Below are 25,988 nucleotides of genomic sequence, written 5' to 3'. Positions count from 1 at the left end.
ATGAAATCGTTGGAAATTTATTAACAATACAAAGAATACACAGAAAAACCTTCCGAGGTTTTCCTGTCTGACGGCTTATTTTTTAAGCATTTTTTTTGGTAATTTTTTTTGAGGACCAATAAAAAGATGAAACTTCGCGTTTATTATTATATATTGTAACGTTATTCTTCTACTTAAATAACTCGATTAGACTGAAACGGATTGCACATAAATCTTATTCAATAAACTTACTCAAATACTCAAACTCAAAATACACAAATCGGGCTACGTTACACTTCGCCCACCGATCACTCCTCTCATTTCCTCTAGATCCTGACGGGCGCCAGCCGACTTTTATTCCCCGGTATCGGCAACCGGTCTAAACGTACACGTAAATTAAAACCTCATATTTAAATCCTTCGGAAATGAGAGGAATGAACGGAGGTAGCGGCGTGTCCTGGTGTGCTCAGTATGCTAGGTTGTGGAGAGAGGGTCGCGAAGAGTGTTTGGCCCATAAAGGTATGGACTTTTGGTGGTTGTGGTTGGATATCACGCGTCAGTAGGGCAAGTTCTTTAAACCCTCTTACAGTGAACATCTGCCGTTAGTGACTCGATTTTACTTTTCTTTGAATATCGTCTAAGAACGGGGTAAGGGCTCCACAGTGCATGTGTACTTTAGAGAGTGAGGAAACTGTCCCCTCCTCTCGCATTTGCGGTGAACTTCAGTCCCGTTGCATTTCATTTACTTGACATATTTTACGGAAGTATCTCAGCTCAAAGTTATTTAAGACGAATGATATAAGCTCGCTGAAGACTGATGATACAGATTTACCTGAGACTTCCTTTAATATACTACTGGGGTACGTTTTCCGCGCCAACCATCGCTCAGAAATCAAGCTTTCACGTTGTTATGACAAAATAATACTTCCCAAATAAAAAGTCTAGCTTAAAATCTTATATCCTCAGAAAATGTTATCTCAAATCAACTGAATTGAACTATTGTACATTTAATGGCCCCAATTTACATCTGAAATTCTTACTTATAAATGAACACTAATGAACAAATGTCATTAAGAAGCAATTAAGAGATAACAAATACACGATACATTATAAAGCTTTGATCAATGGCATAGATCAAGATCAACTGTTCGTTGTTATAAAAAATTTCTATTTAGTTCTCACTTAGTTAACATACTGCGATTAAAATATTCTATAAAATTAGTTTTACCATGCCTTAAGCGCGAAGAGCAAATGCCATGATTTGTACTTATCTGTAAATCAAGTAATAGGTTTTGTCATTCTATATATTGTATCTGAAATCAAAAATATGCTCTCAAATATTTTGAAAATCTATTGTTGTAAAGAAAAAAGATTAGAGAACAGATTCAATACATTTTTAAGATTATTAATTACGATGTTACGTCCCTTATTAGAAAATACAATTAGTAGGCATGCCATGAATAAGTGATTCATCATGTCCAAGATTTATAAACTATTCAATATGTTCTGGAGGTAAAAAATGCCTGTGTCACTCAAATAAATGTGTAACAAAATATCATACGTGCGTACTAAAGCTCAATGAAGAATATTCAACTAGTGAACGTTGTGCAGTAGACAATGTCATGTGTATTGATAAAAATTGTCAATGTAAGCGTAATCATATCTTTCAAGGAGCTAAACGTGTTCCAAGTATGTTACTTTATTCTTGTAAGACACACTCGAAATTTATGCCACTGATACGCGTCTATCGTCGGCAGCTAAAAAAATTATATATCTGCAGGTAATAGAAATACCTAATTATTTAAATTGTGACGTCAGCATTGCAAAAAATATAATTTATAGTGGCATGGACTATATCCACTCTTACGGAAAAAAACAAATGAACACTATTGATAATTTATGAGTTTCAATAAGTTTTTGTTAGTGATCATTGGTACTCGGATTAATGAAGTTTACAAATCTATTGGAAATGAAAAGTGGTGATCACACTCCTTTAATAATATTGAAGTAGTCCTACTAATTAATCTATAAATGAATGAAAAAAACAATGACATCCATAAGTATTTCCGAGCTCGAAGAGCTCGAACATGTATTCACGACAATGTTTTCGAGCTCAAGGAGCGTGTTGCTCATAAGATGCAAGCAAAGTCATCTTACAGTCACCGAAATAAATTTAAGATGCTTTAAGCATAATACAATACAAATTTTATAATTGCGTGTACCACAGTACTAAGGTGTGACAGCGAAAAAAAATGTTAAAATAGGTCATTTTTATGGAGCATCCTAATAGAAATCCATGTAGAAAACCATGGGTTTTTAGATTCCCGTATAGGAAATCCATTTAGAAAACTATGGACACCTGGTTTTTCATATAAGAACTTTACAAAGGAACTCGAATATTTGGAATTCTTTGTAGGAAATGAATATGGGAATCTGGGTTTCTATGTGAGTAACTTCTCCAAAATCCAGGGTGTCTCGATTTTGATAGCTATCGTTAATTCATACGTGTACATAAATACACCAATATATTAATATTCGATTGGCAGCATACTTTTCAACAACGAGTTGCATAATTGATGCTCTTTGTATCAGTGCTTGTAATGAGTTATTAATTTATTTATCAAACCAAGAAGTATAATATCTTCGTTATGGAAATTACTATTTGATTACTATTAATTTTTGTACTCCTAGAAAAATGATGAAAACCCATTTGCTGTTTATGGTATTTGTATCAATAACGTGACGTGTTTTGTTAATTTTCCTAATTCTTAATTCATATAAGATTGCCATATGGATTTGGCATGGCCTTGATTCCCATAAGAACCCCTTTGAGAATCTATATCAGTATTTATGTTGGAATCCTATATGGCATATTTCCATAAGGTTAGATTTTCTTAATGAAATCGTAAATTGTGAAAAATATTGTTTATTATAGGTTGTTTATATTTTATACCATCTAGCAGATGACAGGTTTTTCTAATATTAAGTTAGTAACAACGTTAACTGTGGTTTATTATACCTCATATCCTCATTAAATTGACATACTGGTACAAAAATAAGTAAAAATAGTAAAGTTTATTTATGAAAAACACGTTCATTAAATTCAAGCTACGTAGTACTTTTTTTTAATTATTTATATCATTTTATTTATTATCAGACGTATGTTTGAGTAATAAAAGACAATAAATATATCCAATACTAGTTTAGATAATGAGTTTAAAAGGTAAAATTATTTCGAAGTGAATCATCAATATGTTTCAAGATTTCTACGTATTGGAGCTCAATTAAGTGTACTAATCTTGTAGAGATGATTAAACTCCTGTTGTTATTCAGTGCTATGAATTTGGCTTATTCAGCTCAAAATGACCAGTTAATTGGGAGCTGGGGTCCGAATGTTAGACCCACTGGTAAACAGAGTCCAAATGAGCAATCCACAGAAAATACGAGTCCTGACAAAGAGATCCTGAATGGATGGATGGTTAAAGTCAAGTACCATAAATATTTCAGATACCATTATGGTTTCTTCATTGAGCCACGAGTATTCTTGACTTCTTCCTGGAATGTTGATAGGTAAATTATTTATTTATATGATTACGCTATGAACGGCAGAGTCAGCTGTTTGGTACGCGTGTAGCTTGGGTGGTCACTAGGCTAAAGAGTTATTGAGCATGAATGCTACTTGGCTGGGCGACCGCTTTGCCACACGATGGGCTTGAACAGATGTTTTTGAGTGCTAGGTGCGGGATAAAGAACTAGGTGACCGGTAAAATGGGAAGATTGTAGATTACTGATGAGGTGTAGGGTATCGTGTAATGATACAGTACAGTAGATACAAGTCAGGCCTCAACTGCAAGTTAGCGGCAAATAACAAAAGTGTAAAAGGATTCTACGTAGGATATACACTGCAACCCATAAAAGCTCATTATATTACGTATATACATTTAATTTGATAAAAAATTATATGATTACAACATCAAGATAAATTCACATTAAAGAATAGAATACTTTATAGAAATGGTATTTTTGCAGTATCATCTATAAGGATAACATCCACATAAATTATGATAATCATCACTATCTATATGGCTATCATTTTGATGCCATATCTATCTAGTTACTATAGATTTATGGTAATCGTTCCCAAACCACTGTGGTAATCGTAACCATAGTAGTATAGAAACGATTACGATAATATTATGGTAACAATTCTCATAGTCTTACGAATTACTAAATATTATCTTAATTGTTCTCATATTATTATAGTATTTACTACTTGGGTTGTTTCCATAGTTATGAAAACTTTTTGAGCTTATTCAACCAATCTACATGATTTAAACCAGTATGGTTTTTTTTTGTAAGATAGTGAATATACAAAATTGTATTCTAAAATTAACCACGTACAGTCCAATTCCTCAGTTGGATAGAATAAAATAATTTCATATTATAATTTATAGATAAATAATCGGTACCTGATCACTAATATGTTCTCACACTAACCAAGCGACATTCAGTCGAACTCCTTGGCTGAGTTAAAGAACGAGGTAATTCGGTATTCGGATATTAAATGATAAACTAAAATAAACCTTTCACCCGTTGCCTTCACTCATGCCGATCGTGAATATAGTGCAGCATCTGAAATGAATTTACCTATTTCTTATTTACAGTATTAGTGATATTAAATCCATTGATGTTTCTAACGACTTACATAATTCCTGGCCAGATAATAGAAGCCTCCATGTTGACTTTCAAAATATATACTTCGGGATGGAATTGAGCAAACGACCTAATAATTCTCAACGAGACTGCGCTGTGTTAATAACCGATCAACCAGTTATTCCAGCATTCAAAATTACTGAAAATACATTTATAGAAGTCGTTTCAGATATCAATGATGTTAATCTGACCAAATGTTTTATACAAGCATCGAATACTTCAACCATGTCGTTCTATGATTGTCATCTTGAAAATGCTGGTACTTTAAGCAACACAGATCGTTTTTTTGAGTGCTCAGTTGATGGTGGCCAAAAAGACGTAAGCATTCGATTAAATAATTTTCAAAACAACTCTTACTCGGTCTGTAGGTTGCTTTGTTTTAAGAGAAAATCTTTTTTCCTTCGCTTATCAAGAAAATGTTGTTCTCTATTTTGAAAAAATATATTCTTGCCTTTATACTAAGAACCTTTAAAATTAAATGGTAAGTACTTATAATTGAATTTAGGAACTCAAACTTGGTAGAGATTTTTAATTTATTTTGTAAAATAAATTGTGGTTGATGAGCAAAGAAAAAAGACATTCACCGGTAACGAAGCAGCCTATTGATCAGTATTGACATCCTAGGCTAAATTGACAAGGTGAAGCCAAGTATTACGTATTTAGTTAACTATTGAAAGTCGGTAGGAATTATCGGGTTAATAATCTTCCCAGGGTGGGTACCATGTTTATTTGGGTTTAAAAAACTTAAGGGCCTGAAAGGTCGGGAAACTAGTTTATCATTCACAGAGGGGACCAATGGATTGTAACTATTCAACAATTTGAACGCCAAATAAATGGAGAGGACCATTTTAGGATAAAAGTGAGGCTACGTCTTACCATTTTATCTCGAAGCGGCCTGTTGGCTGGAACAGGAATCTGGTTTCACGAGCGGTCTTTCCCAGGCTCACTTCGGCCAGAGATTCTTTATTTTCTGAGATGGTAGGAGTGTTTGGCCTACAGAGGTGTAGACTTGTGGTGGTGTCGGTTAGACACCACATGTCCATGGGGTGAGTTCTCTGAACTTACTTCCGGTTGATGTCCATTCATGGTCACTCGATTATATTTTTAGACTGAGGGTTTACCTAAAGCGCATACCTAAAAAACAGCCTCTGTAAAGAAATTAAGGCCATAGACCATTGTACTAATTTTTTTGTGTTAATAGTCTTTGTCATTATGACGATTTGGCCTGAAATGTTCTAAAGATACTTGCTTAAATTTTTTTTTTGTAAGAGATATTATATTATATTTTTTATAGCTAACGAAAGAGAGTGGATTTTTTTGCAAATTTAAAGAATTTCCTCATAAAACAGGTTTCGTTGGATTAGCAACAATTGGATATTATACACACAAGAAGCCAAATAAGACTTTGAACCTTATTTCAAATTTATGTGGATTAAATTTAACAGAAATAAGGAAATTACTAGAAGTAAAATAATTATAGTCATGAAATAAATAAAACTATTTTTATTGAAAGATATAAATTCATGTTATAAAAGAATTAAGCACTAAAATTATCTATATTGTTCACTTATCAATAAATTGAAATCAATAAAATGTAATATTTATACTGATAATTGCATTGATGTTCATTTTTGTAATTCATAGATTGTTATATTCGGAATGAAATAATTTTTCTATGTAACTATTATTTTCGTTTATTAATGGTGAAAAACAAAAAATATCTTTTAGCTGCTTTATCACTAGCTTAAAAATGCGACAGTATAGATGACGACTTTTAAGCTTGATGCTTTTTATGGAAGAGCCACGCCCTAGCGCTAACATCCTCACTTGTTCTCTTGTAACGCAGAGCAGCCTCAAGCTAATTCCGGAATTAACTCGTATAAAAAAGCTATACGTTTAAAAAATTGATGTTGAGACATATTTATAATATCAGACAATATATGTGGTAAATTAAACTGTATTGCGATAGATATCATTTTCTCTCCATTGAACTTTATATTCTACCACCATTCATCTAAAGATATATGGGTAAGCATATGTTAATGTGAATGAATATTGAGAATTGAATTATACATATGAAAATATATGATACATGCGGCTGAGGCAGCCGTTCGACACGTGTGGCTTGGGTGATCATCAAAGTTAAGTAGTATCGATCAGGATTACTACCTGACTGGGTGACCGTTTAGCCACGCGTCGGGTTTGAACGGAGGTCTCTGACCATTAGGTGCGGGATGAAAATCCAGTGATCGGTAAAATGGGAATTTCACCGATTACTGGAACTTTACTCAAACCGAAACTGTACTGGCTAGGTTTTCTCTGTGGTTTCCCTACGCCTCTACTCCTCTATCGCACAAGAAAGGTAGCAGTGCATCACAAGTCAGGCCACAGGCACACAAAAACAACCGAGTATAGGAAAAATGAGCTGAGTAAACATTGTATACCATGTGACAGACAATGCTTGCCTACATACATGGTGGATTAGCAGCTAAAAAAGATAAATAATCTATCAGAATTTTATCATATTAGTATCTTCTATCATCGAGGCGATTTGGCAATTTTAATTACATGAAGATAAATTAATTCAATATCTATCATTAACCGTAAGTTGAAACCGATTTTTGAGAATAAGTCGATCTGTCGTTTTTCCTTCTCAAATATAATTACCTTCATCCGATCTTTTAACATTCAGGATAGTTAATATTGAATCTTGTGACTGCAATGATAATTTTTATCAATTACTATTCTCTCTGTAATTAATATATCAAATAATTCATTTAATTATTGATTTCTTGATTCAATAAAGAATAAACCAAAGGGTTTTATTCCAAATAATCGCTCTATAACTGATCCCAACGACATCTGATCAAACCTACAGATGGTCTAATCACCTAAGTTTCAATTCAAGTTAGCATTTTTGCCTTTATAATCTGTTAGATTCCTCGTGCCATCACCGAAGAATACTAACGAACACTTGGAAAATCCAAATGGAAAACTAATGGCCTAGTACTTTCACGTATCAATGATTTAGTGTCATTAGTTAGTTCAGTATATTTAGTACGCTGAGAATGCGTAGTTAGTATTGTCGGTGTTTCCACTGCCCTGAGTGCATTGCATTCATTCTTAGTATCGACGATGAAATCCAATAAAAAAAAAAAATTCGATCCAATCATGTATACTTATGATTACTATTTGTACTGATCAACTGATGTTTCTTGATTTTTTTGTCGATGAAAAATTATTCAACATTACTAAGACGTGAACCCGGATCCTTATGCCTATCGGTTGTAGCTTATACCATTCCGTCAACACTATGGACTCAGGACTTAAAATAATTTTGAAGATCTATAAATATATCATAGAAATCTCAACAATCTTAACAATGTAAATGATATTAATCGTGATGATTGAGTGATTCATAAGTTTTCACTGTATTTATATAGAAATTAAATATCACATTTTGATGTTGGAGTTTTTTTTTAATTAACTCATGATTAAACTGATATCAATTTCAATAGCGATGTATACTCACTAACCGAACTATTTATCAACATTATTGAGGACGTAATTAACACTCATTACTTTTAATTGTGATGTAGGCCCACTAGTCGGACTACTAACGATTACTAATGGAACACTATTCAATACTAACCATATCGAATAGTATAAGAAGATTCATTAGTCGGATAATACTGATAACACATTTATTTAAGTTATTAGAACAAAGCCTCAAGTTATGTGTCATTCTATTTAAATAACACAATTTATTTAACTGTTAAATGACGAAAGGAAAGACAAAGTTTCAGAATTAGAACATCGAATATGTTAAAATATTATTTATCTACGTCCTTACTTACTCACTTATACACACACACACGCACGCGCCCGCGCAGGTAGATGGACGGCTGGACGTACAAACGGTCAGATGTCTATCTAATAATAATAGGGAACATTTCCGTGGACCTCAAAACGACAATATCTGTTAAAAATTCAAAACTTCCGAAACCAGGCCGAAATAAGTCCCACTGATAATTTCAAATTATTACAACGGAAAATCAAATATAGACTCCATGGGGTTTTACAGCCATAACTTATAAGAAACGTTCAGTTTGCTAATGAAGTGAAACTACCAACTATTAAGGGGCAGTCTTATCTGAAACTCACACCTGTGAAGCCGTTACTTCACCCAAACCAAGCAAACACGCACTGTAGAGTTTCACCTTTCGCAAAAATGGTTTCATAGGTCTATAAAGACATTCATGTAATCAGAATGGGCATTATCTAGCGGTGTATTAAATAAACATACCTTATTAGCATATGGGATTCAACCAGAGCATTACCAAATTTTCGTAGACCATTATTTGTCCATCTTAGGAAACAGAGATGCTTTGATTGGAGAAGGCTTGAAAGGTCTACTCAAGACGCTACTGTTCTGGTACTGGTTAGCGGGCCACTTCCGAATATGGTATAAAACTACTTTGTCTAATAAGACAAAAAGGGTAATAACCGAAAAAGGGTATTCCCTTATCAAAAAAATCTATGCGGAATTGCATGGGGACTCATAAAAATCCAGACAAGAAAGTATGGATGTATGCATGAATCGATAGGAATTCATATTAGAGTGTATAAATTTATATAAAAATCCATGTAAGAAACCATGGGTATTTAAATTTTCATATTGCAAATCCATACAAGATATTGTAGGTATCTAAATTCCTTTATAAGAACTTGAGAGAGTAACCTGAATGCATGAATTTCTTTTTGAAAAATTTTAACAGAGATCTGAGTTTCTATGTAAGTAATTTCTATAAAATCTGGGGTATCGGAATTTTTATATCTGTCGTCTATTGACGCGTGTATATGAATAAAAAAGTAGATTAATATTCTATTGACAAAATACTTTTTATCAAAAAATTTATCAATTTATCAATCGATGCTCTTTACATCAATAATTCGAATAAGTTATTTATTTATTAATAAATTCAAAAAGCATCAAGTCTTTACAGAAATTACAAATAATATCAATGGAACACTAAATTAGGATTCGGAAAAAGGTATTGTACTCCAGAAAATTTTATGAAATTATCTACGCTTTTTATGGTATGTGTATAAAAAACGTGACGCTTTTTGGTGATGTTCTGAATTCCTAATCTATACTAGATTCCCATATGGATTTGGCATGGTGTAGATTTCCATAGGAACCCATGTGAGAATCTGTATCGAGATTTATGCGCTATTCCTGGATAAAACCATATTGGAATCCATCCGAAAATGCCATGTGGGAACCTACATAGGTACCCAGACTTAATTTCCATATGGATTACTTTGATAAGGTCTTCTTTAAGTTAGCCATATTCTAGCTGTCTGATGACATAATTCTGATAATAAATAATTAGCAGTTATTGATAACTGCCTATTCTATCCAATACTTTATGACATTATTTAATTGAAGCACACTAAGCGTTAAAGCACTAAAACGTTAAAAAAAGTAATGGCTTACTGATGAAATCCACGATGATTAAATTTAATTGCTCGGGTTTTTTTTCTCACTTTTATTGTATTACGTATCATTATTCAATAAATCTTTTTATAAATCTAATAATTGCTCGATGTGTTCTAGTCAAAAAAAAAACAATAGGTAACTATAATGCTAGTTCAGATACTTAAGATTAACCGATTTTGTAACAGTTACACAATTATAGTGAGTTGATATCAAACTTTATTTTTTTTTTGTTTCATCAGAGTTGACAGTTCATAAAAATTACGTACTTGAGCCTGTCTCAATTTATTATTTTTTTCAAAATGATAAAATTTTTGACGTTGCTAAGTATCACGGTTCTAGCTTATTCTACTCCAAATGTGATCGTCGTTTATACTTTCCACCAAAATAACGGAGAGGTTGGTAACTAGACTCACGATGATGAATACGTTGAAAACCAGAGTCCAGGTGAGCGGACGCTGAATAATTGGATGGTAAAAGCAAAATTCTCAAGATATTTGAGCTACTATTATGGTTTATTTATTGGCCCACGACAATTTTTGACTTTTGCTTCAATCTTCAACTGGTAAATTATAATATATGATTTTAACAACTTATTATTTTGACTAAAGGAAGAAAAATAATAATATTTATTGATTTGGCATTAATATAAATCATGGTCTATGAACGATTTCTGAAAGTTTTAAAACTGAGTAAGAAATTTGAAAGAATTTTCCCAAATTAATCAATAGCCGAAGTTAATTCTGTTATAATTCCATAATTTTGACGAATATAATAACTTAATAAAAAACCACTACGACAAAATATCGTGTGGCAAGGGGTGAAACGAGAAGATTTCAGGCGAGGGTGAAGGTGACTGTCCAATCCGATAAAGAGGCTTAATATCACTGTTAGATCTCGTACCATGCACTTCAATTTTAATTTTACCTGCGTTAATACTGAGCATTTTGATGACTGCCCTGACGGACAATACACTAATCCGGGTCAAAAATAAAACTTGATTCAGGCTCGCTTCACCTTATTTTCTTTTAAATTTATCGATTTGCCGACGATATTTCGATAAGAACTCGACTCTTTTGACTTAAATCAAATTTTTGTCAACTTTCAGAACTTTTAAAATCTTATTTTGAACTTATTTGTCTTTATTCCGAGCACTACAGTCATTTCCTTTGCATTTGACTTGGTGAACCAAGTGGAAAAAAAGTTATTTACGTAAGATATAAGTCATAAATGAGTTAGGTTTGACGTATTATTTCGCACTTTTTTACGTAAGTTTATGGGGTGAAACTAATCACGTAATTATGACGTAAATGTCATAGCGTATGGGTGAGGCCAAAATTATCAGTCTGGAAACAATGTTCATGAAAAAAAAAAAAAAATATTAAAAAATTGCGACATTTTCTTTGTCATCCTAAATAATATTTTCGGTATATCATTTTGTTCAGTCACGAGCTTAATCATTTTGAAAAGCATCGTGTACTTTCGCTACGTTCAGGAGCTGACGAAGTCGCTACTAACCTCAAGGTCAGAATAATGCCGGGTCACTCGCTATTTGGGCCTGGTATATACAATATCTAGCTCATAGCCGTGTCAATTCGGCATGAGAGCCCCGTTACTAGCCAACCAATCAGGAAAAATGATGGCTAACTTCATTCTGTTTTTGTGCTTTTAAGCCAATGAGAAAATTCGCTGGGACAGCTATGCTGTCTACGTCACTACCGAGTGGCACCGAAGAGAGAAGACGCCGCCATTTCAGGTTTTTTTGCTTCTGGTGTTCAACCTCTGCACCTCGGACTTTTCATCCTACTTCGAAGAGTCTAATGTGCTACCGCGTACTCTCAAACCGCTTCGCTTAGTCTACATTACTCTTGTGTGATAATTTCGCTTAAGACACTAATATTTCCTCGATAATTAACTAGCATATCAAGCTACTAGTTATTGAGCATATATTCAGTATATTAACTCTCACAGTTTTTTCAGTGCACATATTGTTAATGAAACAGCTAATTTATGACAATTAAGAAAATAAAGTTAATTTTTTTTGCTTACGCTAATGATTTAATCTAAAACGTCTGAATAATCTATTATCGAGTCTACCGATAATTGTTATTTATACACTTTTTAAAATTCATTCTATGATTTTATTATTTTAATAAATCGATGATAAAAAAACAATGCTTCGAAAATTACATCAGTATTGCGTGAAATACTAACTTGCCATTGATGTAAAGAGATGATTTCAGAGCGACATCCATATTTCGTATAACCGTGACTTTGCTATTGACGTAACTGTATGTATGACTTTATAATGATGTCATTATAATGTAAAATGATGACTTTATTATTACGAAACAGTGTGCTGTAGATCTTACGTCAAGCGTACGTAATAGATAAGTCATATCTGTGACGTCAGACAAGAGTAATGCTTACATTAATATGATGTCACAAGTTTTTATATCATACTAAAGTCATAAAGAACGTCAGATTGACGTCAAATTTACATAAGATACCATGACATTTCTATGACTTACGTATGACAACAAATTAAAGACGTGTTCAATAGAAGTGAGCCCATGGTTCAGCAGCGTGGTACAAGCTTCAGTTGACCCACACGAAAAAAAAATATATCTGGATATATCTGGGCAAATTTGTATGTATGCAACATGTATATAAATATGTCTAAAATATGCAGATTTGTCCTGATATATATTATTTTTTGTTTCAATGTATAGCCGCTTATACGGCCTTTTACACTTTTTGTCTTTATATCGCAACTGCTTCCTTTTTCTGCCTTCATTGTGTAGCTGTGGCCCAACTTGTGCTTAAACTGTACTTGTATCATTACAGTGATACCCTAACCTCCACCTTGGCTATGGGAGTGTAGAGGCAAGGAAAAACACAGAGAAAACCTTCCCCAGTAAAGTTCGGTTTGGGTGAGGCTCTAGTGATCGACAAAATTTTTATTTTACCGACCACTAGATTCTCATCCCGTACCTAACACTCAGAGACCTCTGATCGAGCTCAACGTGTGGCTAAGCGTTCACCCAGCCAAGCAACGATCATGCTCGATGCTGCTTAATTTGGGTGATCGCCCGAGCCAAACGAGAACTACTCAGCTGCCTCTGCCACCTGCCCGGATATATATTTTTTCCATAATGAAAAATAATTTTTTATCGGTAAAAAAATTGATAAACACCAATTAATCAGTACAAATATTAGCCATAAGCATATACGATTGGGTCCAATTTTTTTCTTATCAGGTTATACTATTGACACTAAGAAATTAGCATAATACGCATATGACACCAAAAATATCGAGAACACTTACTAAGACCACCAAACGCGCTAATTATACTAAAACAACTAACAACACTAATGACACTAAAGCATTAGAGTGCGGCAATTCTAGACCGTTAGTTTTTCATTAGTGTTTTACAGTAGTATTCATTAGTATTTTTCCGTAAGGGAAAATTTTTGAACAATATGTCTTGATAATTCCTTTATTTTCTTTTACAGCAGTGATGCTCTTTTATTTATCGATGTTTCTAATGATTTATACAATTCCTGGCCAAATAACAGAAATATATATGTTGACTTGCGTAATATATATTTCAACCTGGAGTTTAATAGACGATCTAACATATCACCCCGAGATGTGGCTTTGTTAATAACCGATGAACCAGTTATTCCAGTATCCGAAATCACTGAAAACACTTTCAAAAAAGTCGCTTCAGATATCAATAATGTTGATCTGACTAAATGCTTTGTACATGTTAACTATCCTGGTCATTTGAGTAACGACGATAGTTATTTTCTGTGCTCGGTTGGTGGTTATCGTGATGACGTAAGTATGGAATTAGTGTGTTTCACACCGAGAGATGTGTGTAGGATCATCCAACCCGTGTGTGTAACTGCCTACCGAACTCAAGGTGACTGTCATACACACCCAGATTGGGGCAACCTACCTTCTTTCATGGTAGCAGTACTTTGTTTCCACCACATCTGTGCCTGAAAGTTTAGATTCTTGCCTCTATTTGCAGGCAAAATAGCAGAGACATAAATTTCCTTCATTTGTTTTTCTATAAGATAAAAGTACGACTCTCTTCTTGCTCAAACAGGGCAGGAGTTTATACTTATATTCATTATATTAATCATAACTTATATTTATTCATATGTTACAGGTATGGTAGAATATTTTACTCTCTTAGAAATCTAAACTTTGTCGGTTTCGCATTTCGCGACAAGTCAAAAAAAAAAGCGCAAAAGTTTGCTTTATTGAACAAAATTTTAAAGTTGGATGAGATTGTTTGTGGTACCAATCTGAGGAATCATAGTGAATTGGTCTAAAATGTTCCAATATACACTTGCATGAAGACTTTTTTCGAAAGAAATCATACTTTGTATTTTACAGCTAGGTAGTTCAAACAGTTTCTTTTGTAACTCAAATGAATACCCTCATACCAAAGTATTGGTTGGATTAGCTACAAGTGGATGTCATACAAACCCGGAAGCAAATGTGAGCTCTAAGCTCATTTTAAATGTGTGTAGATTGAAGACTAGTTATCAATAATTGACAAAGCTATTATAAGGTAACCATACATTGAGAAAAATATTGTTATTGAAAATATAAATTCTTGATGTAAAAATAAACGTAATTTTAGAAACTGAGATATTATTTATTCAATTCGCTAATTAAAAATTTTGAATTGAAAAGCTATAATCTATTCTTATTATTTTTCCAAACTTTATTTAATCATTCTTAACTTCTCGCTAAGAAAATTGTAAATTTGGGAAGTTAAGGTTTTCACCCCGATTTTCGAAATCATCTTTCATCAGATGTCAACACTTCCTAGGAAGCTATTCCGACCATTTCCAGAATGATGCTCGATTGTGACCGATTTTGACGTTTAAGATGGCATTTGGAGCTTTTTTTTAGCCTTTGAAGTTATAACGTAAACCATTTTTTTTCCACGACGGAGGCGTGGAATAAACCCGGAATCGTACGTGGTCACCCAAGTGGATTAAAAATTATAAATAAAAATAATAAATATGATTAAAAATTATAAATAATCATGAGTAAAGTAAAGGTGTGCCTGGACCAGCTCCTCAGGCTGGGTTAGTGCACGAGGGCGCCAGCCCGTTTTTACAAAACGGAGAAAAAAAATAACAATTCAGGGGAGAGATCATGGGACAAAATCTTGAGCGAGGATGTATGCACCAAGCGGAATGACAACCAAACAAATATGTAATGAATAAAAATAATAATAAGGAATAAATATTACTAAAACATATCCAGGAAACAAATAAATAAATATTGGCTACCGCCAGGTTCCTTTTACGAAATTATTTAATTAAAATATATTTATAATCGCCATAAATGATTACAATACCAAATTATTACATCAATTATTTTACACCAATTTTGTCAATAAATTGATAAGCTCATTTTAGCCCAAATAATAATAATAATCAATTCTATTCAAATAATATTATTAGGTTTTCCACTGGAGAATTCAAATACAAATTACATATTTTTAAACTCAATATAACGAGTATAAATTGTATACAAATAAAATAATAATAATTTTTTTCTTTATTTTAAATTATTTATTCTGGGGAGAGGATGACGCGGGTACACAATACATATTTGGCAACACTGGGTTGCATATCATTAAATGATAAAATAAATTTTACCCAGAGAAATAATATTTTAAATACTGTTGTAAGACAAGGAACTACATACGTTCTCCTTGTCTAATCTCCTAAGGAATTTACTCGACGCGTCTTAATACATATGCGCCCAATGCTGTGACGTACGCCGAATGTATTCAACTTTTTATAACAAAATAACTCAGGTTCAATTATTTATCAAACAAATACTGCGATCAACTCTATTAAGGGACCAGCAATAGCCGATGCAACAAATGAAAATACCAATTGACTTACCAGCGTTGACAACAATTTACTTCTGGTACTTTCCAATAATGAACGATACATGAACTATATTTTTACTTTATATAACAAAACACTAACTAATCAAATTGACTTTTTTTGATATTCGATTAATTCATAAACAATTTTATTTAAAGATCTCGGACAACAACACGTCCTCACTTTACAAAATCCCGGTCCTCTCTGACTATATCTCACGTTGTTTTTCCGAGGGACGGGTATCACTCACGTGTTATCCCCTCTCATGACCTTGGACCCGAAATTATAAATTAAAATAAAATATTTAAATTCATTAAACGACCTGAGTTATATTATAATAATAAACTAAATAATATTTTCTATTTATAAACTTAAAGTGAGCGAATAAATCAGTTGGATCTGGTTTAGGCGAGGTGAATTAAACAATTGAAAATTACACAGATTTTATCAATAAATAAATTATAGATTTATTTACACTTTAAAATTATGAGAACTTATACTCAAGATCGAATGCGACTAGAAAATAATACGCGATAGTAAATGCAACTCAAAGATATAATTCACGTATAAATTGACACATGGTCAGTAGTGGTTAACTCAACGGAAATTAATTTACTATTAATTACTAGCGAAAGTACAATTTATATATTCTCAATAAATAGCAGCCTTCATATACTGACCAAATATTGAGGATAATGCAGCGTAGCGGTGTAGTTTCATATCACAAAAGAATTAATTACTGATGCGGTTTCAAGCACGAGGTTGCAAGTAGCAAAGCAGGTTGTAGAATCATAGATGGTGGCGTCGTTGAGTCGTCGAGAAGCTTGGTGTCGACTAGGCAGCCTTGCTGCATATAACGAATTTTCCCATTGGCTTAAAAGCGCGCCAACAGGTAGCAGTTGATAGCGAACTCTCTCATTGGCTGACCAATATAAAACGAATTATGTGATTGGCCAGCCTGTAGCGGGTTCTCAAGGCGTCTTGACACGATCCTGAGTTAGAAATTGTATGTGCCGGGCCCAAATAGCGAGTGACCCGGCACTATTCTGACCTTCAGTCAGTAGCGAGCTCGGCAACTCCCGAACCGAGCGGAAATGCACGAAGCTTGATTCAAACTAATCAAGCTCGTGACTGAACAATAATTATTAACCCTTTAAACAACAAAACAATGATTATTTCAGTGCACCACGTGGCTGGAGAAAAATATTGATTTTTATCATCAGTATATCGACTTACTCTCCCTTCGGTCGATATTTTTATGTATGCTCTACACACACGTGTGCTACTGACTGAAATGAAAATATCGATTAAGTACATAATATTCAGATTAATTATCAAAACATAAATATAAATATAATAAACAATAATATCAATAATTCATAATTAAATCATAATCGAATAATTAACAAAAATACTATAAATATTTAAATAATAATAAATTATTACAAATAAATGCGCTTTATATCAGCTTGGAGGTGTTGTTGAATTCACGGCGAGATGGAAAAGCGCGCGCAGTGATTCACGTTCGAATCGCTACGTGACAATGATAAAATTCTCTTGGAAATAATCAATTAAACGTTTTGGATTTTATTCGAAAAAAAACCTTTTTTTGAGATTCTTTTGTTAACGATATCTCTTGAACAAATAATTTAATTTTGATTATTGAGGTGGCATTCATGGCAGCCTACAGAGTTTTAAAGCTGATTAGATTTTGGAATCACTCCATGGAGTCAGTTAGAAGTTATCAAAAAATAAAACATTAGTGAAAAAATTCTTTTTTTGAAATATCTCCGAACGTACCATACTGGTTATGCTTGGATTTTCAGAAATTACGAGAAATAATGAGCCGTTTCCAACGCCAGCTCGAAAAGACAAATCGATGAATCCGTTCAATAGTTATAAAATATTTACAGATAGACGGACGTACATACATACATACACTCGGACTTGCTCTTGAAAATAGTAAGAATAGATTCCTAGGACCCCAAATCGTCAAAATATATTGAAAACTCGGTTTTTAATAATCGGACCAAAACCAATAACTTCCCATTATTTTGAAAATTTTCAATTTCCTTAGCAGGAAGTTAAAAATCCTTGTATGATTGCATGGGAATCTGTAGATTTATGTAAGATTCGATAGGAATTAATATAATAATGTATGAATTTATGTAAAAATCCATGTAGGAAACCATAGGTATCTGGATTCCCATATGGAAAACCCACTCAGGAAGCTGTGGGTACTTGAATTTCCATGCAGGAACTAGACATAGGAACTACTATGTATGCATTTCTTCCCAAAAATTCATATAGGAATCTGGGTTTCTATATGAGTCATTTCCAAAGAATCCGAGGTGTCTATATCTAAGTCTGTCGTCTGTTGATTCGCGTATATGAATAAAAAAGCAGATTAATATTCCTATAGGAAACCATCCGGAAATACCATGTGGGATCCCATGTAGGAATCTAGACTGCATTCCCATATGAGTTCCTTTGATAGGGATAGGACTGGAATTAGTTAGGGTCCTACTATGTAGGCAAACCTGCTTATCATTGACACATCGCAAGATGTCAACTGGAACGCTGGTTGTTCAGGTATCTACGGTAGTTGCAGGTTGTTTGTAGATGTAGTTTCAGGCACGGATCTACCGTTTTGAATCCTGATGTTTGAATCACAACGCCACCATGATGAAGGTTACCAAACGATCTATATATAGTGTATCATGGGAATGGTTCCTATAATTGATTGTTATCATTTTTGATACTTCATTGTCATGTGAATTTAAGCGTACGTGACTATATTTTCTCAAGTCTACTAATATGTAGAATCTATATAGACAAGGATGGATTTTCGTAGGAATCTCTGAGAATCTATCAGAAAAATATGAATTTATACAAGAATTTATATAGGATAGTATTGATTTCGATTCATATATAAGAATCCATATAGGGAAATATGGGATTCTGAATTCTAACATAGGAAACCATTTGAAAATTTATTTCAACAACTAATACATTTACTGGCTAGTAGAGAAGAGGGGACTAGTAGCTGAAGTCCTTTGTCGAGCACAAGACAATTTCCACGATGTGAATGATAAGTTGAGTGATTGAATTCGAGTAGAGTAAGAAAAACGTTAAATATAAGAATTTATTCTCGTTGACTAGATTTCCATAGGGATTCGGCGTTGTTTGGATTCCCAAAGGAATCAATGTGAGAGTCTATATCAGGATTTATGCAGGATTCCTATCGGCAGCTAGATGGGAATCCATCCCAAAACGCCATGTTCGAACCTACATAGGAATCCAGGATTCTCATATGGTTTTTTTATAGTCTGGGTAGTATATATATTTCAAGCAACGTCTTTTGGTTATAACTTATCCATTACTTAGACTGAGATATCTGGACCTTATAACCAGTAAATGATTAATTACTGCCATGCTAAAAAATTTAATTTTATTTAGGATTCCAATTGATTTAAAAATTTTTAAATTTACTTAGCGATTCTTTAAGTTATTTTTTACAAGAATGAAACGTGATAAAAGTATTGTTTCTATTTTAGTCCATAGTTTTAATTAAAAATTGATTAGCTCATGATCATAAAATGAGTTGAAAATAGCAAAGCTATCTGATAAGAGAGTTTTATAGCGGGGAGTTTCTTACTTTAATTGCAATACGTGTCAATTTTTTTTTAATTTTTTTACTAAATGTCATCATGTCTGTATTAGTTATCGTACACATAGTTTATTACTTCAATACATTTTTTGGTGGAGTGAATAAAAAGTAAAGCAAATTGGTAATAGTTCACCAGTTACATCAAGTCAGTTTTAGACTTTTTCTTTAAAGTAAACTATTAAGAATAATTGCGCTTTTGAGCTTTTTAGAGTTTATTCATTAAGTCATAATGATTAAATTATTGACATTATTCAACGTCATGGTTTTATTTTTTCCTTCTCTATATGAGGGCCGTCTAGAATTTGAAGAACGTAATGGGGATTTCATTGAAATCCAAAATCGATATGATGGACTTTTTGATAATCAGAATCCATCTCAGGAAAACGTTAAAAGCCAGAGTTTGAGTGGAAACCTCAACGAAAACCAGGGATCAAATGAAGGATCCATTGAAAACAAAAATATAAGCGAGGATCTTAATGGAAACCAGAGTCAGATCGGAGAGCTCATTGAATACAACAGTCTGAATGAAATTCCAGTTAAAGACATGGAACTAGATAGAGGACTGACTGAAAACCAAGATCTGAATGGAACATCTTTTGAAAGCCACATACCAAATAATGGACTTTTTGAAAATCAGGAGCCATATGGTGAATCGATTGAAAGCCATAATCAAATTGAGAATGCAATAAGAAACCAGAGTCAAAATGAAGAACTCATTGAACATTACGGTTGGAATGAAAAACCAGTTAAAGACCTGAGACCAATTGGAGAGCCGACTGGTAACCGAAACCTGAGTCAAGATTTCATAGAAGGACAAGTTGTTCAAATCCAGAATTCAAGTAGAAAGTCCATTGAAAATCAGAACCTAGGTGGACTAGTTAATGTGAACCAAAGACCTGATGGAGAATCAGACCACCAGATTTCAAATAAACAGATTTCCAATGAATGGATGGTAAAAATCAAGTATCGTAATTTTGCACTCTACGATTCCGGTTTCTTTGTTGGACCTCGAATATTTCTCACTTTTTCTAAAAGTATTCCAAGGTAAAATACCACTTACAATGATTACAATACTTATTAATTAAGTTTTGAAGAAAGAGAATGCGAGTAGTTCTTCAAATACAGACATATATAAACTTTTGAGTGGGTGGTAGTTTTTGATTCTACTAGGTAAAGTAAGATATATAGTGGCAAGATGCTTTGATAATTTAATCATGAGACCCATTGCAATAGTCCGATTTCTAAAGATATCTACCTAAAAAGTTTAATTATTGAATAGAAAATTTATAAATCCATTATTTAGCATAGGATCAAGAATAAGTGGTCCTGTAAGATTAAAGAATCCTGTTCAAAAATATTTTCGCTAAACGATCCTGTCCCATGAGTGATTGTTGAACTATTTTTTTTTTTTTTTTTTTGTAAAATCGAAATATGCATTTGTAAATGGCTGTGTATATTTATAAATTCATTAGACATGCAGTTGTAAGAGCACATGCGCTGTAATTGATTCTTTAAGAAAGAAGTGGCATTTCATAAGTCGGAAATTTTGCTTAAAGAATTAGAGTCAACAGAACACGGGAGTAAATTTGTAGCCTATGCTGACGACCTCCTCGTCATCATAGAAGGCACCTCACGAGCCGATATTGAGAGAACGGGGCAAGGAACAGTAGACTCGACACTGGAATGGTGTCGTTCCGCGAAACTTACATTGTCGGAGTCCAAGACCGAGGCAATATTCCTCAAAAAAGAGTACACCCGAAGCGGTCCACGCAAGGACAAAGGTCCGTACCCCTATGAAGCGAAAAGACAGAAAAAGCCCAAGTATGACTCAAAGCCACTGAAAATCGTAATAGGTAAAACAAAAATAGCATTCAAAAAGAGCGTTAGATACTTAGGGGTGCACTTTGACCAGGACCTCAAACCAACAACACACATAAAGACAAGGCGCGCGAAATTAGACAAAACTTTTGGTCGTCTACGCCGTCTCGCACGGACTGAATGAGGACTGCGCTTTCCGGCTATGTCCACTATCTACAGGGGCTACTTCCTGCCTGTTGTCACTTATGCGGCAGCAGGTTGGAGTGACCTATGTGGGGCAGAGGAATGGAAGGCTCTTACGGCCTTGCAACGTCGAGCCTTGATTACGATGACGTCTTCATACAAGACGGCATCGTATAAGGGACTTTGTGTAGTTGCGGGGGCAGTGCCCATTCAGCTTGTGATTGATGAACGTTGCGCCCACTACAATCTCCGCACTGGCAAACAGGCAACCCTTGGAAACGCGACCGTGCAGCCGGATGACGAAGAATGCTTTGTCTCCCTCAAGAAAGAAGCCATTCGCAGATGGCAAGAACAGTGGTCCACAGCGGAAACAGGACAAATAACATTTAACTTCTTCCCCGATGTTACTGAACGTCTAGCGAGCAAACATATCATCCCTAATTTCTGGCTTACCCAGATTTTAAACGGTCACGGCTGTTTTAAGGATAGACTCTTCAAGTATGGACTCGCAAAAGATTGCAAATGCCCCAAATGCAACGAAGGGTGGGATACCGTTCAGTACTTACTGCTAAAATGCACCGAGTTCGAGCCTTAGCGTGAGGTGCTCCAGAGCATAGAAGGGTGGGTCGCGGAGTGGCTACAAATCGGGCGGGTTCTTGCCGCATCCCCAGACTCCTTTAAAATTTTTAATGGTTTCAGCAAAGATTGTCTCCACCACAAGCTCAGCAGCCAGTTCCAGCACCGAGAGGAAGGAGGAGAAGACTATTAGATCGCGGTTAAACTGGCATCCACTCAGTTGTTCTCGGAGCTTCTGGGCATGGGTGTACAGAACTCACGATTTGTGATGACTCTGTGCATCCCGGGTGTCAGTCCGAAGTTAGGTATGTGTGCGAATGTGTTGAAGTATGGACGAATGAATGTAAATGAAACTGGGTGTCTTCCCAGGAAGGCAGGGGAAGAAACCACGTCCCCTCTTGACCAACTGTGGGATGTCGACCAATACATGAAATTGGTGCTATGGGGGGGGCCCATTCCAAGCCCCACTTCAACCAAGAGTCTCTTTATTTCCTGAGACGGAAGGAGTGCATGGGCCCATTTGAGGAAAGACTCGTAGTGGCTGTTGGTTCGGCACCCACAAGCAAAGGATCTCTGATCCTAAGGTTTATAACATCCGCCAATATTGAGCTTGCTCAATGTTTCGATTTTATTATATAATGGTGGAAAATAAGGGATTTGCGAAGCGCAAGTATGCCCAAAAGGGTGAGGTCTCGGCTTCCGGTCGGCGGAGGTGGACTTAAGTTCCGTTACATTAATTAATTAGGTCGGAAATTCCTGGAAGTTTCCGCTTCGCCGTATGCTAACTGTCCAAGTCAATAGCCTTTGACTGTATATTATAGCGTAGAATATTTTCCGGTGAAATCTTACATTACTTATCCTTTAACGTTGACATTTAAAAATTAGCATATTTCCTTTATTTTTTATGTAATTTACAGGAATCTAACTAACCTAACTATGGAAGTTTCCAATGAATTTTTAAATCCTGAGCCAAAATTTAGGAGGATCCGTGTTGACTCTGAAAAAATATTCTACGGGTTAGAGTTGAGCAAAGAATACAATGAATCTCAACGAAACTTGGCATTGATAATAACCGATGAACCAGTTATTCCAGCATCTGAAATCGCTGAGAATACATTCGCAAAGATTGCTTCGAATATCAATGATGTTGATCTAACAAATTGTATGATACCGACAAGGGATACTTCGAAGACTTCATTCTACGATTGTCATGTTAGATATCGTCATTTTATAAATAATAACACTGATTATTTTTGGTGTACAGTTCATGGTAACCTTGATGCTGTGAGTAGTAAAATGAACTATCATGTAGCGGACTCTAACTTTAACATTGTTACAAGAAATCACCCTGATTAAAAACCCCAATTAAATCTGATTGAAACTCAATCGGATTTCTATCAGATTTAATTGGAAACAAACATTCAATCAGGATTATTCGAGAGCGTTTCAAGTACCTAATTAAATTGGAATAGGGCTTAATTGAAAAAAAATCCATTATTTTCCGATTAAGTCTGATTAAAATTATTAAAACAGATTGAATCAGACTTAATCAGAAAATAATAAAATTATATTTTGATTATTTTCCCATTAACTCTTCGATTTCCGATTAACGTTAAATCGCATTCATTCGGAACTTTCCAATTGAATCTGATCGGAATTTGCTGAACAGATTCAAGTTGACTTTTTAAACGGCGTAGTTAGTAAGCTGAAAAATTCCTTACATGAAAAAAACAATATTTTTAATGGAAACCGTAGATGCACACGCGAAAGCGTCGGCTAGTATTGAGTATACACCGGAGATGTGTACTAAAAACATTGAATTTAACAGAACTCAGCTTAAAAAATTTGATATTCTAAGACGAATTTGTTTGTTAATAAAATAATTTGGATACTATCACTAATGATAATAAATTTTCCTCACAGGTAATCCATTCGAGTGCATTCTTTTGCAAATCAAAAGAAAATAGTAATACTGAATTATTAGTTGGATTAGCGACAAGCGGATATCATACAGAAAAAGCAACAAATAAAACCTCAAAAACTATTATAAACGCATGTGGGCTTAATATCACTTCAATGTATGATTAGGAGAGCTAAAAAATTATAATTATAAAATTCTAAGTTGGTCTTACAATAAAAAGTTACACAAGTGTATATGTGTGTAAATAAAAAATTATTTATTCACGCAATTGACCCACGACTGACATTACATTAATCAATTCGACTGTACGTGACAGATTTGGTTCAATACAAAAAATGTTACAGCTGATGACAAATATTCATAGCTATACTTCTATCTTAAGGTCCAAATTCATGACTAAAAATGAAATTTCTGTTTATATATAATTAAACAATGTTACAAGGAACTCGCCTGTTCCTTCCTTTCATTATTTTGATTATTAAATTACCAGTAAATGAAAATAAATAAGCAAATATTAAGCAACCTCAGATGTGGCGCCCAGTTTGGCGGCATACTAATTGCTTATAAAATGTCTAAATTCCGAAAAAATTTGTTTAAATGTCAAAAATCCTTCATAGCTGGGTTGACTCTTGTAGAATATTCCCAATCTACAAAAAGGGACGACTGGGAACGAGATAAGAGCTTGTGAATCAAAAAATGGTATTATTGGATTGTTACCATACATCGTTGACTTCATGGCCAATGTCAAATTTACGTAATGACGTCCTGATTCACTTATTTCGTAGGTTTGGTTATTTGATTCTAGAGGTGAGTTGAGATTAAGCAAATCTATATTTTTTCTAAAGGTAATGGATAATTTAATACTATGAATAAGGGTTAAAAATGATAATTTTGGTATTGACCCTAATTGCAAACTCTGGTTAAATTCAATTGGCAAATTTCAATTGATTCCGATCAAATTTAACCAGAAAGTCCCAAATAAATCCGATTGTAAGTTAATCAGAAATCAGAAAGTTAATCGAAAAAAAGAAATCATTTTCCGATCAAATCCGATTACAATATTTTTATCGAATTCAGTTAGAAACAAATCGAAAAATAAATTTATCATTTCCTGATTAAATCTGATTCAATCTAAGAAATTTTAATCGGATACTTGGGACGTTCCTGATTGAATGTTTGTTCTCGATTGGAATCTGGTTGAAATCCGATTGAGTTGCAATCAAATTCAATCGGATTGATCAGAGTTTTTAATCAGGGCCATTTCTTGCTTTACCTTAGCTAAGTATTTTTTGAATAATACCATTGAGATTTAGAGCTGTGTGTGATTTCGTTATCACGATCTGACATTTCCGATCTACGTACCACTAATGATATATGATTGTTTGAAAGTTTTTCAAATCTAACTCCAGTCACAAATCTTCCGTCAGGTATTAAAATATCATCGATATTGAATGATCTCAAGTTAGAATCAAGCACAATAAAGTTCAGATGATTTTCTCTAGTATAGTTTCTCTCCTTCGTATTCCATCTGACGGAATTGAGATCAACTTGACCCTTAATTAAAGCTCCACATTGGATTTCAATACGGATTATACTATCTTGAACATGGAATCGTACACCGTTCAAAACTCTAATTACAAATAATAGTATCTTAGATAACTAGTGCCATCAAGTATTATATAGTCGAATTCCGTTTT

The 25,988-nt window shown here is 33.9% G+C and overlaps 2 protein-coding genes across 5 annotated transcripts; both read left to right on the top strand.

The window, feature by feature from the left end:
- The first annotated feature begins 653 nt into the window (after positions 1-653).
- Positions 654-14,776, top strand: LOC103573774 (uncharacterized). Of its 4 annotated transcripts, XR_549182.3 has the most exons (4): positions 654-3,549; positions 4,644-5,010; positions 13,709-14,284; positions 14,374-14,776. XR_549182.3 is itself a non-coding variant. In XM_008552981.3 (3 exons), the coding sequence occupies exons 1-3, from the start codon at positions 3,287-3,289 to the stop codon at positions 6,054-6,056; spliced, it is 645 nt and encodes a 214-aa protein (XP_008551203.1). In that variant the 5' UTR covers positions 654-3,286; the 3' UTR covers positions 6,057-8,963. The 4 variants fall into 4 exon arrangements, 2 of the variants coding, with proteins under 2 accessions (XP_008551203.1, XP_008551202.1); XM_008552981.3 differs by lacking the exons at positions 13,709-14,284; positions 14,374-14,776 and adding an exon at positions 6,042-8,963; XM_008552980.1 differs by lacking the exons at positions 13,709-14,284; positions 14,374-14,776 and adding an exon at positions 5,987-8,963.
- A 5,082-nt stretch (positions 14,777-19,858) lies between these two features.
- LOC103573782 (uncharacterized) lies at positions 19,859-24,458 on the top strand. The gene is made up of 3 exons (XM_014442586.1): positions 19,859-20,837; positions 23,288-23,654; positions 24,294-24,458. Exons 1-3 carry the CDS (start codon positions 20,023-20,025, stop codon positions 24,456-24,458), a joined length of 1,347 nt encoding a protein of 448 aa, XP_014298072.1. The 5' UTR covers positions 19,859-20,022.
- Positions 24,459-25,988: the final 1,530 nt, after the last annotated feature.

This window comes from Microplitis demolitor, chromosome 10 (genome assembly GCF_026212275.2).
Source record: "Microplitis demolitor isolate Queensland-Clemson2020A chromosome 10, iyMicDemo2.1a, whole genome shotgun sequence".
In the NCBI taxonomy this organism is placed as follows: Eukaryota; Metazoa; Arthropoda; class Insecta; order Hymenoptera; family Braconidae; genus Microplitis; species Microplitis demolitor.
The sequence above is the reverse complement of the archived record's forward strand: the minus strand, read 5'-3'. Positions and strand labels throughout refer to the sequence as shown.